Below are 16,150 nucleotides of genomic sequence, written 5' to 3' on the forward strand. Positions count from 1 at the left end.
CAAGCTATCATGTACTTAGTACCTTGAAACAGTATACATTTAATTAGCTCATAGTTCAAAAGAGAGTTGAAGCAAGAGTATGTGGGTCTCTGTTTGATGCACTAAAAACAGAAAATGTGTTATCTGATTGATATAACACTGATTTACAGGCTTTGGTAGAAGCCTTCTCCTCTTACCTACACACAAGACATCACTGGCTTCTATTTTTTCTACATGGTCTGATTTCTTTTACTACCACATGCAGTCAAAACTTACATTTTGAAGGGCTTGGGTTCTAGGTCTCCTTGTGTTATGTAATATAAAATTACCATCATGTTCACCAGCCCAGGGTGAGAAATGCATTGGCACCAAGAAACAACACTCAGGGGATTATCATAAACTATTAGGCAGCTTTGCTGAAAAATTCTGGCCTTCCATTTATCTGAAATTGAACCCTAAAAGACTAAAATCTTTTAGATCATATTGAGGACAGTAATTAGGATTATCACTAATGAGCAGAAAAATGTAAAGAAACAAAACACATGTGTTCTAGAATACCGGCACTCAAGTAATCACTGAAAAAATTTATGAAGGTTTAAAGCTCTTCTAAGAGTACTCTTATTCATCTCTGAAGAATTGGTTTGTCAGCTACACCAACCTCTATTCTCAAAGGAAATAGACTTAGGTCTTCCAACTAGATTTAACAGCTGCTGTTTATGAACCCAAGGAAGCTGACAGACTTCCCAGAAGTCACCCCAAATTAACTAGGTAGGAATTCCTGACCCTCTTCCTTTCTCAGTCCACTCTGGAGCTGTCTCATTGCTTAATTCAGAACAAATACAGCAGTAACTTCTCTCTTAGGTGCCCATGTAGAGACACCATTATCACCCCAATTCCTACAAAATAAGGCATTTATTGAGATTTTCCTACAGCTTCAGAGGTTTAGTTCATTATTCATCATGGTGAGAATCATGGTAGCATGCAGAAAAACGTGGTCCTGGAGAAGTAGCAGAGTTCTACATCTTGATCTACAGGAAACAAGAAGTAAACTGTGATACTGGGTGTAGCTTGAGCATCAGAGGCCTCAAAGCCCACTTCCAGTGATGTACTTCCTCTAAAAATGCCATACCGATTCCAACAAGTTACACCCCCTATTAGTGTCACACCCTATGGCCAATTTCTTTCAAACCATCACACCTTACTTCTAACAGCTTTTTTCTGTCTTCCCCTCTTACTTGGAAGGCTGTCATAGAAGAAAGGAAGGAAGCTTTCATGCAACAGAACGAAGCAGCATCTGTTAGTCACTGCCAGGCTGAGCTGGACAAGCTTGCAGAGTCCCTGAGGAAGAGTGTCTCAAGTGGAGCTTTCTCTGTTCCTGGCGGGCACAGTCTCTACATAGAGGCCAGGAAGGAGGTGGAGCAGAACTATGAGCGAGTGCCCCGGAAGGGAGTAAAGGTGAGAAATGACAGAAACAATTGCTTGTAGAATTCGGCTAGAGTGGTAAGTACTAGGTACTGGTGTAACTAATCAAGGTGAAGACAAGTTCATGGTTGGCAGTCATTGAGCATTCAGTTCTGGCACAATAATCATTTCAGCATTACTTGGCTAGATTTTCAATTTATATATATCAGGATATATAAACTAAGTAGCTGTGCTTCCCACTCTCATGCACTAGACAAGTGTAATGTGCCAGTGCCCTAACACATTGCCTATGCCCATACTACCATTCATTGATAGATTTGGCAGGTCAGCTATCAGAATCTCAGAATTCTCTTTTTTGAGGAATCTTTATTTTGTTATGTATAGTGACTGTAATCAGTTTTCCATTTCACTAAGAGATCTACAAAATCTTTTGGTAACTCAATCAAAACATCTGAGCTTGTTATAATAAGCATGGCCACAGAAGTGAGATGACACCTCATTGTGGTGTTAGTTTGTTATTTCATGAAAGATTAATAAAACTGAGTAAAAATGCTTGTTGGCCATTTGAATATCTTATTTTGAAAATTATAATTCAGGGCAATTGCATGCTATTTCAAGCATGCTAGTTTTCCCTATTGTATGAGTTCTTCATTGACTTCATATTTTAAGTCCTTATCAGTATATGGCTTGCAAACATTTTCTCTCATTTGACATGTCCCCTTTGATTTGATCAAGTGCTTTCTTTACTGTAAAGGAAGTTTATGGTTGGCTATAGTCTCACTGAACTATTGTTCTATGATTTTGGTACTAAATGTAAAATATCATCATGAATCCAATGCTATATGGCTTCCCCCCAACTTGTTCAAATATTTTCATCTATCCCCTGTTTTAAGGATTTTAAAATACCAGGTCTTATGGTTAATCCATTTTTAGTTCTTTTAGGTGGAAAATATAATACAGAGATGTAATTTCATTATGTCTTATCTCTCTCAGTTGTCTTATATTGGTTTATATATCTGTTTTTATGTAAGGACCATGTTGTTTTTACTGGTTACTAATAAAAGTACATTAAATTATTTTGTCTACTTAGAATGTCTATCATCTATCTGTCTATCTATCTATCTATCTATCTATCTATCTATCTATCTATCCATCTAACTGTCTATAATCTATATGCTATCTATTTCATATCCATATGATGAATCACTATTCAGCCTTAAAAATGCTGCCAATTGTGAAAATATGAATGGATCTAGAAGACAATATATTCATGGAAAAAAGGCAGGCATAGAAAGACAAATACTGCATGTTGTGGCTCACTTTCAGTGGCATCATGGAGAGAGAGAGAACAACAAACAAGGATAAACTAATATTAACTGTGTTATTACTATTCTACGGCTTTGAAGAGGCACTATGACCAAGGCCAGCCTTATAAAGGAAAGTATTTACTGGAGACTTGCTTATAGTTTTGTGTGGAGACCCAAAAATGTGAGCCTATTCCACCTTGTCTGAAGGTTTTGGACATTAAGATGGCCCATAGAAGTAGATCTGCTACACCCTAACCTAAGGTCATAGAATTCAAGAATACTACTTCTCCTTTTTTCGAAATAGGAGGTTTGACTTAGGGAGTGGCTGCCTACAGAACACTTGTATATTTCCCCAAACTTCCAATACTTTCCTCAGGAAATAATAGATCAATGTCTAAAGTATTGAAATAAGTAACAGTACTTATTTTCTCTTGCATCATGTTAAAGAAGTCTTTTGCCTTCTTCCACCCTTTTGTATCAGGGCATAAAAGTGTATGAAAAATAAATGCAGGCAAACTCAGCACTCAAAATTCATCATTCAGTATTTGTTGATTTGCCTTTCTATCACTATCCTGCATCTCTCTGTTTCTTTCTTCTCTGTTCCTCTTACCTAACATTTCTAATTCTCATGCTCCTACCCTGGAACATACAAAACTGCTGCACCTAGGATTGTGGCAAAAGTTACCCCAAAAAAGATGGTTCCTTTTCTCCTTACCATCTGGTTTATCTTGGTCTCCACTTCAAGTTCAAATTTTCCTGGACAATACGGCCTTAAACTCAGCCACATACTTCTCAGAAAATCCATGTCTGTATTAATATTCCATATATGTCCAAATCCTCAACATCAGTTAAAACTTATTTCCCTGCAAATCAGCATTCCTATGAGCACCTTTAAGCAATACCATTTAACTGCCCAGTTACATGCTGTCGTTGATATATCCAATTGCTTGATATATACAATCTCTCAGGTGCTCTGAGGTAGTGTATATTTGTTGGTTCTTTTGTTTGTTTAGCTTACACTTTGCATGTCATGGAAGCATAGAAAAGACAGGTATTCATCTTCCTCTTATTTAGACTATGCAGCAGTTTCTCATTCTCATGTCAATATAAAGAAGATCAGAGTCTCTGAAGCATGGGCTTTCATAGCACAACACTTCTATGTCCAGTCTTTTATTTTTCCAACCATCCACTCAGCACAACATTTTTTTTGGCAAAACTTCTAAAAGTCTACTAACTTTCTAAAGACTAGAAACTAGAAGACACTCTTTACATGTGGTACCCTGTTCTCTCATCTTCTTCCACTGTTTCCATCCTGACCTCTTCTATGTCATTGTCACTGCTTGCTCCATCTCCATGACTTTAACATCAAATATTGAGCTCAATAAACTCCTTTACCCCGTGGGTGATTTTATTATTTGGTTTCACAGCAGATGCTATAAACTTAGCTCTTCCTCTTTCTGTATGACTTGATTCTTAGATCTAGAGTTTTTAAGTTTTCTGGTATTCTACCTACTGCACAAGTAAACTTTTTCTGTTTACTGCTTAAATTCTCTTATTTCTGTTTCCTCTAAGTGTATAACTCAGTTACTCTGCTTCTGCTACCCTTGTTTTACTTTTTGTCTTTAGGTGCTGTCATTTAATCTCAAGGCCTTCTGGGTCATCTATGTCAGTTGCTTCAAGTTTATAAACTATAGTCATGACAATGTTCAATCTTTTGCAATTAGGTGCCTTCATATAGATATCAAAGAGACAATTCCAAGTCAAAATATTCAAAATCTCTACTTCCTCCATGTTTCTTATTACATTAAAGTTTTTCATCATTTGCAAAGTTGTGCACATCCAAAACATAGTAATCAGTTTACACAACCATTTTCTACAAATGTTCCACAAATGTTCTCAGTTCCATTAGCAAACCTATATCCCTAGATTGACAGATTCTCCTCATATCTTCCACAAAACACTCTAGTTTCAGCTTTCCTTGTCTCTTGTCTTGGACCTGTCAACACCCAAATTATTCTTTGCTTAAACTTTTGATTCCCAGGTATATTTCCAGCCAGTGTGATCTTCAGAAATGATGCTGTGTCATATCTTCTCTACATAAAGTCTACCAGAGTCTTTATTTAGTGAAATTAAAACAGAAGACTAAAGTCTGTCTAACTTGAAGGTGGCACATGTATGTCTTTTGGGCCTTCTGCCCCACCACGCCGGCAATCATAGTTTTTACTCACTAAAGCATCATGTTTCCTAGGTAAGAGTTTAGAAGTGATGTGACCTCTGTTTTAAATATTCTTCCACTCTACTCCCCATGGCCATATCTGTTAATTCATTTTGATTCCTGATAGCCTAGGACCTTAGTGAACACCCTTTGAAGCCCTCCATGTGCTCATGCCCCATAAAGAGGTGTGCATTGATTCACTATTTCATAGACTATTTCATTTTTCTGCATTATAATTCTTAGAAGTATCTGATAATTTCTTTTGTTTTTTCATTCACTTATTTATTGTTTGTCTCCCTCAGGTAGACATAAAGTCTGTGTATTAGCATTCTGTTGCTGACTTTACAATTTTTTCCCCAGGATAGCGAATGTTCCATAGAAGACATTAAGTATATGTTTGTGACTGAGTGACTATTGAAAATGAATAAGCTAACAAGTAAATATAAGTTACTTTTGATGGGTAATAGTGGAATCTACATCATAAAAATGGCATTTTCCCTGTAGTTTCCTTAACTTAGCATCCCAGCTGTGTGACAGAGCTAGCTGATCTAATCAAATCAAAGTCATCACCTGAGCAGTGTGGCATGGATGACTCAGCCAACTTTGTTAACTTCTTTCCAGTCTTTATGTGGACACTGATGAGTACCTGGAGAATTCACTGGCTCTGATAAATGGTAAAGGGGCTCAATGGAAGTTGTAGATACAATGATAACAATAGCATAAGGGTCATTTCTGCATTGTTGATAAGTAAAGTTCTTGATCCTATAATTATGCCATCTTCAGTGCAGTTATGGAAAAACAAACAAACAAAAAAAAACAGCTGCCTGAATTTGAACTGTACCATCCACAACTTCATAGAGAAAGGGAGTTTCCTTTCCCATCCTTTAATTTTTGTATTGCTCATCTCACATTATCACATTCTCCCTTGAATTTGGGAAGTTATAATATTGAAAGGGTCATGTATTTTCAGTAATATATTTGAAATTTACTTTACCTATTTTATCCTTCCTTAAGGAACTGTTAAGAAACCTAAAAATTTAAATGAGTCTTGGCTATGCATCAGAAAGTTTTTTCCAAAGAGAAAGTGCTTTGTCGTTGACAGGCCTGCTCAGAAGTATCTTTCCAAACTAGAGACAATTCCAGAGGAAGAGCTGAGTGAAGAATTTGTAGAACAAGTTGGAGAATTCACCCCATACATCTTCAGCCCTGCCAATGTCAAGACTCTGTCTGGTGGCATCATAGTCAATGGGCTACGTATGTCACCCCCTTCTACTTCTTACATGGGATTTTCTTTTGCTCATTGTAGGATACTGAGGGATGCTGTCATTGAAAATGCAGTGTGTGTATAACATGATGAGTTTTACTTGGGAACTAAATCTATTTTTTATAGTCTTACACCTGTGATAGCAATGAAGGGGTCACTGGAATCTAAGGAAGTCCTAGAAAAAATTTTCCTTTGCTCATGATCCCTACTAATGAGCATGTTAACTGAAAGTCACCAAAAAGCAACATACGGAACTAATACATAGAGAAAAGCCTAAGGCCAGACACAACTTTTCAGCTTCAGGAATGTAAGAGTTGTGTGACTGAAAGAAGAGAATGGAAGGAGTGTCTCTCATTGGAGAAGTTTGGGACCATAGCCACAATGGAGTGGTGATGTCATGATAGACCAGTAATGTGACTTAAGTAATCTATAGTTGGCTCCAAGTGTTGTGGGAAGGTCTCTAATTACACATATAACTCTGCAGTATTTTGCATGTGATACTTTTCAGTTCTAAAAGGGAGAGACTGAGAAGATGAACTCTCTGCTTAATGGAGTAGAATTAAATGGTCATTGAGTTAGGCTCAAATTATGGAAGTAGAAATTGTCAAAATGAGATGTCAGCTAATATATTTTGATATAAAATCCAAAAGTTTTTCCTTATAATGAAATATGACAGTGTGGTAGGACTGAGAAGGACCTATAAATATATCAGCTGAGATTGAAGCTCACCACTTCTTTCATGTTGTATTCTTTCTTGAGATAGTAATATCAGGAGGAAGAATTTTTTTGGAGTAGGTGATGTTGTTTGTTTTTGGGTAACTTAGTCTCTACTTTCCCCTGATATTTATAATAAGGAACAATATGCAATCATGCAAATTCCTGACAATGAATGTAGGTCAGATAGTAGAATGGTTTACTACTTATGTTCACAACATTCTTCATTTGATTCCAGTACCCCTTGAACTAGAATGTCTTTGATAACCTGTAATCTTATATTTGCAAGGGTAACCTTAATTATGCAGGAGAATCAGAAACAGAAATGCATGGCCCTCATTGGCTATGTATCAAGGTTAATAGAATTCTGAGAAACTTTAGACTCTTAAAATGAGTAACAAAACACACACACACACACACACACACACACACACACACCCAACATGTAATTGGAGATTTAAGAAAATGAAGAAAATCTGTGACTCATTTCAATTATATAAACAGGAAAAATGTACAGGATGCACTCACAGAGAACTCTTAGGCAATAAGGTCCTAAAATTCTTCTAAATTGTTTGAGAACTGGTTCTTGGGATGTGGTGCCTTTAGGCCTATAAACAACAATGATGTGGGGGAATCCTAGATGTCTTGGTTATTCTATAGCTTTGTGAAAAAAAATGTGGATAGACTCATTTTCATAGTGGAAAAAAGAAGTAGTTAATATATACTGCTAAATATAAAAAGAGGAAGGAAGAAATAAAAAGAAAGAAATAAAAACATGCAATAACAGCAAAAGTAGAGATAAAGGAGAAAGTTTTCTTTTGGCCATTTAATAAGAGAAAAAGGAAAGATAATGAGAAAAAAATAGAAATTGAAGAGTGAGAAAATGAGTAGACATAGTGTCTCATACCATCTGTTACTTGCCATGATCGTTTCAAAACAAATTCTATTGCTGGGATAAATGTAGCAGAGGTAAAAACAGTCTTCAATATCCTCTGGGCCTAGAGGTTAATATTTTATTTCCTTGATGTCCTTTCTCAGAAAATCCTAAAAACTATGTACTCTGTCCAGCAATTAACAGTTATTTAAAACTTTTTTTTTGGGGTGGGTCTACAGACCCTGGTGTAGACCTGTGTCAATGCCCATCCACAGTGGAGAACTACCCTTCATAGAGAATGCTGTTTTGGCTTTGGCCCAGAGAGAAAACTCAGCTGCAGTACAAAAAGCCATTGAGCACTATGAACAACAGATGAAACAGAAGGTCCAGCTGCCCACAGAAACCCTCCAGGCGCTGTTGGACATGCAGAGGCCTACTGAGAGTGAGGTTCTTGATTTGTTCAGGAAGAATTCTTTCAAGGATGTAGATCAAAAGTTCCAGAAGGAATTAAGGGTACCCCAAATCATAAGAAAGTAACACATGGGCCTTTTCTAGAATGATCATTGTCCTTAGTCTCTAATACTCTGACATCCCACAATGTGAACAGATTTGCAGTGGTTATTGAAAGACTAGATTCTGCAAGAATTTGATATAAAAGATAGCAATAGTTAACCAAATTTTCCACAAAAATTCATTCTGTTTATTATAAAAATACATTGATGTTTAGTCTGTGATGATCTCTTCCTCATTAGTAAGCCCAAACTTTACTGATAGTTAGAATGATAGTTAAGGTCAAGAGATATAATGAAGTAGGAACAGAACCCCATGCCATTGTCCTTGGCTTCTCATCAGCCCTCATTGTCTGCCATGTTCAGAGAGTCCGGTTTTATCCCATGCTTTTTCAGCCCCAGTCCAGCTGGCCTTGGTGAGCTCCCAATAGATCAGCCCCACTGTCTCAGTTGGTGGGTGCACCTCTCGTGGTCCTGACTTCCATGCTCATGGGATTTTGTTCCTACTTCATTTTCTGGCTTTGTGGGAGCCTAGCCAGTTTGGATGTTCACCTTCCTAGACCTGGATGGAGGGGGGAGGACCTTGGACTTTCCGCTGTGCAGGGAAGCCTGACTGCTCTTCGGACTGGAGAGGGAGGGGAGAAGAGTGGGAGGAGGGGGAGGGAAATGGGAGGCGGGGAGGAGGCAGAAATTTTTTTTTCAATAAAAAAAAGATATGCATCCAGCCGGGCGGTGGTGGCGCACGCCTTTAATCCCAGCACTTGGGAGGCAGAGGCAGGCGAATCTCTGTGAGTTCGAGGCCAGCCTGGTCTACAAGAGCTAGTTCCAGGATAGGAACCAAAAGCTACGGAGAAACCCTGTCTCCAAAATAAAACAAACAAACAAACAAACAAAAAAACAAAACAACAACAACAACACATCCAGACACGAAATAAGTTCTGGAAGTTAAATTCATGTATTTTGAAATGTATCAAAATAAATCTGTATCTGTGCTAACCTGGGATCTAATTTCCTGTGCTAGCCAGCATCTCCATGTAATAAAGTCAGAGAGACTGCCTATCTCAAAAAAAAAAAAAGAGATAAAATGAAGCTAGATAGTGTCAGTAGGAAATAGGCATCTTCATTTATAAATTACTTTCAGGGAGTAATATATGTAGATATTCTATTCCATGATTCTTTCTAAATGGTGAGATGCCCATCTTTATCATCTTCACATTTCTTTTTACATGCAATGACAAAAACCAAGCAAAATGTCACAATATCAAAAAGTATTTTTTTCTTTTGCTGAGTACTTCTAGCAAAGCCTCTGGCCTTAGTTTTCTGCTTTACCTTATAATTGGACTAGGGACTTCTGAAACTATGCTGTAGGAAGTCTTACATCCAGTGGTTACCTACCCACTGGGGTGTGGCCTCTTATACTATATATGCTGACGTAGAGCCTGTATCTGGCCTCTTTTCTAGCCTCTCTGTTCTGGTTGCAGGATTCATTTTCTGATCCCTGTTCAAGCAGAGGATTCTGATTTGTGAGTTTACCCCTAAATAAATAACCATCTATTTTTCAATTCTGAGCAATTGTGGGATTTCTTTTAAGCATCCTTTCATATTTGGCTCCCAACATGGGACTTACTCACATTAATCTATTATAGTGAGTAATAGAGTGAACATTTGTGAGCTTTTATTTATAGGCAATTACATTGGTATAGATGCTTGTATATTGATACAAAGCTTAATTATATTGAATATTGTGTGCATGCATGCTTCTGCATCTGATTAAAACATTTTTTATATATTTAGCATATTGCAGTGTACATTTCTACCTCTGATCAAGATACTTATACATTGTTTACATTTTGAAGTCATTGTCCTCACTTGTTGCACAGTTGTTTATTATATAATATTCTAATATGAAGTCTTAGTCTTTAAGTTATATAGATATTAAGAATTATATATCAATAGTCATTTATGTTTGTCATAGTTAGACTAATCAGGTTCTTTAGATACATAGAAATTATATTATGCATAGATAGTTAATCTTCAACCACTTCAAAGAGCTGTAGAATATGGCATTTAAATAACTTAGGCATCAGTTGAAGTGAAAGAGGATTGCTCCTGTCTATTCCCAACAGAATATTGAGCACAAAGACACTTCACTTGGAGCTCATTTTCTTCTTGGCAAAACTGACCCTTGGGGAAAGAAGCGCCCATGCCTCAATCACTGACAAGGTACATGATATCAGGAAATGGATAAGCAAAACTGTAAATCTTGCCAAGACAGCGTAAGATGGTTTTGACAAATTTCCTGCCTCTGAAAATGGTATGTCAGTTACACTAGGCCTTAGCCAAAGTTGGTTGCTTCAACATTGCAAATGAGACTTTGGGTGATTGCCTAGGTAGCAGTTGTCTCTGTCATTTTTTGCACATTTTGGAAGTTGCTTGCTTGTACTTCCTGCTTACTCTAGTAATATTTCCCTTCTTGGATCTTCAATGGGTTTGAAGACTAGATAGTTTTAGTTATTTTCCTCTCATGACTTGGCCAAGTTATTTATTATATAAGACATAAACTAGTTAGGATAGGATAATTTTTGAACATATTTGTTCTTATTGTATATAATTTTGTATTAGGTTTAGAACTCTCTAATTTAAACAAAATGGGGAGGTGCTGTAGGAAGTCTTACAGCCAGTGCTTACCCGTACACTGGGGCTTAGCTTCTTATACTATATATGCTGATGTAGAGTATGTGTCTGGCCTCTTTTCTGGCCTCTCTGTTCTGGTTGCAGGATTTATTTTCTGATCTCTGTTCATGCAGAGGATTCTGATTTGTGAGTGTACGCCTAAATAAAAAAATCGTCTATTTCTCAATTCCGAGCTAGTGTGGCATTTCTTTTAAGCATCATTCCACAAAACTAGTATTGCTCATCCTTTTTCAGAGACTAGAGATCATTGGTCTATGAATGTTAAGACACCAAAAAAAAAAAAAAACAGAGTGGTGGATTCACAAATTCCCACAGGAACCTGATCTGAACTATCCCTAAAATTGGAGACTTGAAAAGGCAAACGTTTTCTATGAAATAGTATCTGTGCTATGGTAGTTACATACTAAATCAGGAAGGTAGGCAGCAGGAGGGGAACAAGAAGATGCCTTCAGGAAATTACAAATTAAAGGACCATTTTCTGTAGGGATACCATGAGATCTTACAGTGAGGTAAAGAGCATGGTCCCATTTAGACATTCTCCAGTAGTCTATTGTGTTATGGCCCTCCTCTCAACCATCTGTGTGATTTTGTCCTTGTCCAGGCCCTGCTGGATGCCAGGCGAGATGCTGTTATTAAGAAAAACATGGATGTGTCATCAGCTCGATGCTCAGATTTGCTGCAGGATATCTTTGATTATCTAGAAGAAGAAGTGAAACAGGGAACATTTTATAAACCAGGAGGTTATTACTTCTTTTTCCAAAGGAAACATGAGCTGGAGAAAAACTATAACCAGGCACCTGGAAAGGGGCTTTAGGTAAACTGAGTTAGCTGGTACCATTTTGGGAAGGTAGTATGGAATCTCCCTCAAATTCTAGTGAGAACAAGGAAGATGCAATGGTGTTGATGAAGAGTGCCCTTCCACACATCCATCCACAGAAAGCCAATCATGATACAGACAGCAGCTTCTTCTTTGGGAGTACAACTGGATCTCTCATTTTGTTTGTGGAATTCATTCATTCACTCATTTATTTATCTAATCATCATTTATTCTCATGTATTGAGTACTTCACAGGGTGCTAGGGTTACTGTAATTTATGGAATAAACAAACCAAACCAGCTACAAAGTTCTTCCTCACAATCACCATGTGATGCTAGCTCACAGACTAGTAATAATGGTAATAAGGGCAGTTGACACATAGATTGTCCTACTGTTTTCTAGAAATTAATCCACTGAGTTCTGATGCCAATTCTACCAAGCATTTGTTATTATTATCTCATAAATAGAAAAGGAAGTGTGGTAGAGTGAAGTTAAAACCTCACACAAGATCATATATTCAATGAGTCAATTACAGCCTGAATGAAAATCCAGGTTACCTAGTTTTGCCTTCAACGGCTCTAAACTTCTCAACTTAGCCTATAATGGGTAAGATTAGATTTAGTTACATATTACTTTCAAACATTAATGGCTTTAAAGTTGCTAATTATTTCTTTCCTTTTGTATACAAGAAATGAAATAGACACTCTAATGACTTGTTTGTGTTCTGGGTTCAAGGGTTTTCCTTTGTTGTGCTCAAGAACCTTAGTATATGGTGATCTTTTCCAGGCCATATTCATGCTCTGAAACCATTGTTAGTGATCATGTGGTTATGTGATTTTAACTAGAATTTAGTCCTACTCCTGCTGTAAAAAGAATAATATATACAAAACAGTATATTTTATCCTTGATATAAGGCAACAAGAAAGTGTAGCAGAAAAAGAAGTTAGAGAGACAAATAGCTATGAAGGAAATGGAAATACCAGAAATTAGAAATATTCCATAAAAATAAATTGATGCTTTTTAAAACTTCTGTTTGTTTGGTGGCAAAGAAAATATTATCAGGACATAAAGTGACAGGTCAGAGGTTGGACAAGGCATTGAATGTCTTGGAGGACTCTTAAAGAGACCTGATATTTATTTGGATAGGTTAGAAAGTCAGCAGGGGTTTAAGCATCACTGTCTTACATACTGATCTATTGATGTGAAGAGACACCTTGGACAAGAGAAGTCTTATTAAAGGGAATCATTTAATTTGTGGCTTGCTGACAGCTTCAGAGGGTTAGTTCATTATCATCATGATGAGGAGTATGATGGCTCACAGGCAGGCATGGTGCTGGAAAAGTAGCTGAGAGCTTTACATTCTGAGCTGCAGGCAGCAGCCCCAGAGAGACACACTGGGCCTGGCATGGGCTTTTCATACCACAAGTCAGCTCTTGTGACAGACTCCCTCTAAGAGTCCATACCTACTCCACCAAGGCCATACCTCCTCATCCTTCCTAAACATTTTCACTCTCTGTGACTAAGCGTTCAAGTAAATGAACCAATCGGAGCCATCCTTTTTCAAACCACCACAATGGCCCTCCTTGAACTATTATGACAATATTCTGGATGCTCTGAAAATGATCCACAGCAGTCATTCTGCAAGGAGGGAAGGTTTTAGGCCAGCAGAACTGGAAGGAGCAGATCTCCAATAAAAGTTCCTAGTTATCACTTCAAGGTGGGCCCCATGCCGGGAAGTCCATAGGTAAAACAAAACAAATTCAATGGTATTATTGTAAACTTCTGTATCATATTGTTTTTTTTGGGGGGGGGCATTTAAAAAGATCTTGGTGGTGTTTTGCTTGTATTATGGTTTCCATTTTTGTGTTTTAGTGGGTTTTGTCTTGTGTGTGTGTGTGTCAGTTTCTTGGTTTTCTTTTTCTTCTTTCCTTTTTTGGGATTGGTTTTTGTTCACTTGTTTGTTTTATAAAGAGGGACAGAAGAAAAAGCACAGAGTTGGGTGGATATGAGATGGGCAGGGTCTGGGAGTACTTGGGGGAAGAGCACATGTGATCAGAATTTATTGTACAACAAAAATTTCTCAATTAAAAAAGAAAAATTTGAAGCCAAAATCAACATTATTAGCTGATGGTAATATATGGAATAAATACTTTGAGGGAAATAAGACATCAAAGATACAACTAGATAAATGGAGTCACCTGTTAGTAAAGTTTGAACAACTGAAAATGATTGAGTCTGATGGGACCTCAGCATTATTTTAAAACCTTAAACTTGAAATATTGTCTGAATCACAAAGTATGTGTTTATAGCTGATAGTATTAAATTGAATAAGAGATGTATGCCATGATTTGTCTCAACTCACACTCTTATTTCCTGATTGTAATTTCTTTTGACATTTAGGCTGAAGAGATGCTGAAAAAGTACTTTAAGTCCAAGCAGGGTGTTGCTGATACACTTCTAAAGATGGTTTGGTCACTCATAGAAAAGGAAAAGGATCTCTGTCTCTATCTCCATCCATTGCCGGGTGTAAGTTCTATGGTGATATTCAAGATAGTTATCAGTCTGACTATGCGACAAGGCCAATTCAGGTACCCTCTCCTCCTCTGCTAAGGGTCCTAGCTGGGGACATCCCTGAGGACTCCTGGGAACCCCTCCAGAGACAAGCCTCTTGCCAACTACAAAATGGCTCCCTCAATTAAGATATCTCCTTCCCTATTCCCATATACATCCTTCCTCCATCTCCATCATTCCACTCCCCAAGCTCTCCCCAACCCTCCCTTTCTCCCTTCTCTCTCCCCCTCTCCACTTCTCCTCACCCCACCCCCACCCCTGTGCTCCCAACTTTTGCTTGGCTATCTTGTCTGCTTTCAATTTCCATGAGGATCTATATATGTTTTTTCTTTGCGTTCACCTTATTACTTAGCTTCTCTAGGATAGTGAACTATAGGCTCAATGTCCCTTGTTTATGGCTTGAATCCACTAATGAGTGAGTACATACCATATTCATATTTTTAGGTCATGTTTATCTCACTCAGGATAGTGTTTTCTATTTCCATCCATTTGCTTTCAAAATTCAAGATGTCATTGTTTTTTACTGCTAAGTAGTACTCTAACGTGTAGATATGCCGCAGTTCTTTTATCCATTCTTCCATTGAGGAGCATCTAGGCTATTTCCATGTTCTGGCTATTACAAATAATGCTGCTATGAACATAGTTGAACAAATGCTTTTGTAGTATGATAGGGCATCTCTTGGGTATATTCCAATAGTGGTATTGCTGGATCCTGAGGTAGGTTGACTCAATTTTCTGAGAAACCGCCACCTTGAGCACTGGACTGAGCTCCCAAGGTCCAGTTGAAGAGGAGAAGGAGAGAGAATATGAGAAAGGAAGTCAGGACCACAAGGGATTGATTGTTCCATTCACTGAGATAGTGTGCCTGAGCTAATGTGAGCTCACCAAATCCAGCTGGACATGGGACTGAAGGAGCATGGGGGTCAAACTGGACCCTCTAAATGTGGCTGACAATTGGGGCAGACTGAGAAGCCAATGATAATGGCACTGGGATTTGTCTCTACTGCATGTACTAGCTTTTGGGGATTCTATTCTATTTGGATGCATACCTTCCTAAGCCTGGATATAGGGGGGAGGGCCTTGGACATCCCACAGGGCAGGGAACCCTGCCCTCTCTTAGGACTGGAGGGGGAGGGGGAGGGGGGAGCAGGAGGGAAGTGAGAGGGGGAGGAAGTGGAAATTTTGATTGTTATTATTTATAAAGTAATAAAAAATAAAAATAAATAAGAAAAGTGAAAGGAGATTGAACATAAAAGCTGCTGAGAAGACTCCAGATGTTGGAAATTATTTTTTTCTTTTACATTTTCCATTAACAGGGTTTTTCAGTTAAACTAGTGTTTGCATATAGTTCGTTGTTTCTTTCTGTCACTTTTTCATGGTGTTGACTGAAGCTCTGCACTTCCCTGACACTACCAGTTTTGCATAGCAGGGAAGGCTATGGGACAATGCAAAATCAAAAGTCACATACATCCCATCACTGAAAAGTTAACTCAGCTCTCATCAGTTGCTGGTCATGATTGGCCTGGGGGGGGGGGTTATATAAAAGCTGACCTTCACTTTGCAGTGGTACCCTCAGTTTGCAGAGGGCCATTTAAGCCTTGCAGACAGCTGCCAGTAGTAAAGCAAGGTAATGTGCAGTCAATAGTTAATCCTTAATTTGCTGAGAAAGCTGCTGACAGTATGCTCTCATTCTCCTAGGCTTACAACTTTATATTTCTTTATTTCTAGGTTCCTATTTCTGGAACCCAAGTTTCTATATTCTTACTCTTGGACTGTTCACATAT

At 37.9% G+C, this 16,150-nt stretch overlaps 1 protein-coding gene across 1 annotated transcript in view; it reads left to right on the forward strand.

Annotated features, from left to right (window-relative positions):
- LOC121465645 (guanylate-binding protein 2-like) overlaps positions 1-16,150 on the forward strand; it is a 146,245-nt gene that overhangs the window by 36,887 nt on the left and 93,208 nt on the right. Inside the window, 3 exon segments of the mRNA XM_041678979.1 lie at positions 5,938-6,210; positions 8,041-8,288; positions 11,580-11,792. Coding sequence (XP_041534913.1) covers positions 5,938-6,210; positions 8,041-8,288; positions 11,580-11,792 — 734 coding nt within the window.

This window comes from Microtus oregoni, unplaced genomic scaffold (assembly GCF_018167655.1).
Source record: "Microtus oregoni isolate MIOR12 unplaced genomic scaffold, Mior012 000000F_ref0000247, whole genome shotgun sequence".
Classification (NCBI taxonomy): domain Eukaryota; kingdom Metazoa; phylum Chordata; class Mammalia; order Rodentia; family Cricetidae; genus Microtus; species Microtus oregoni.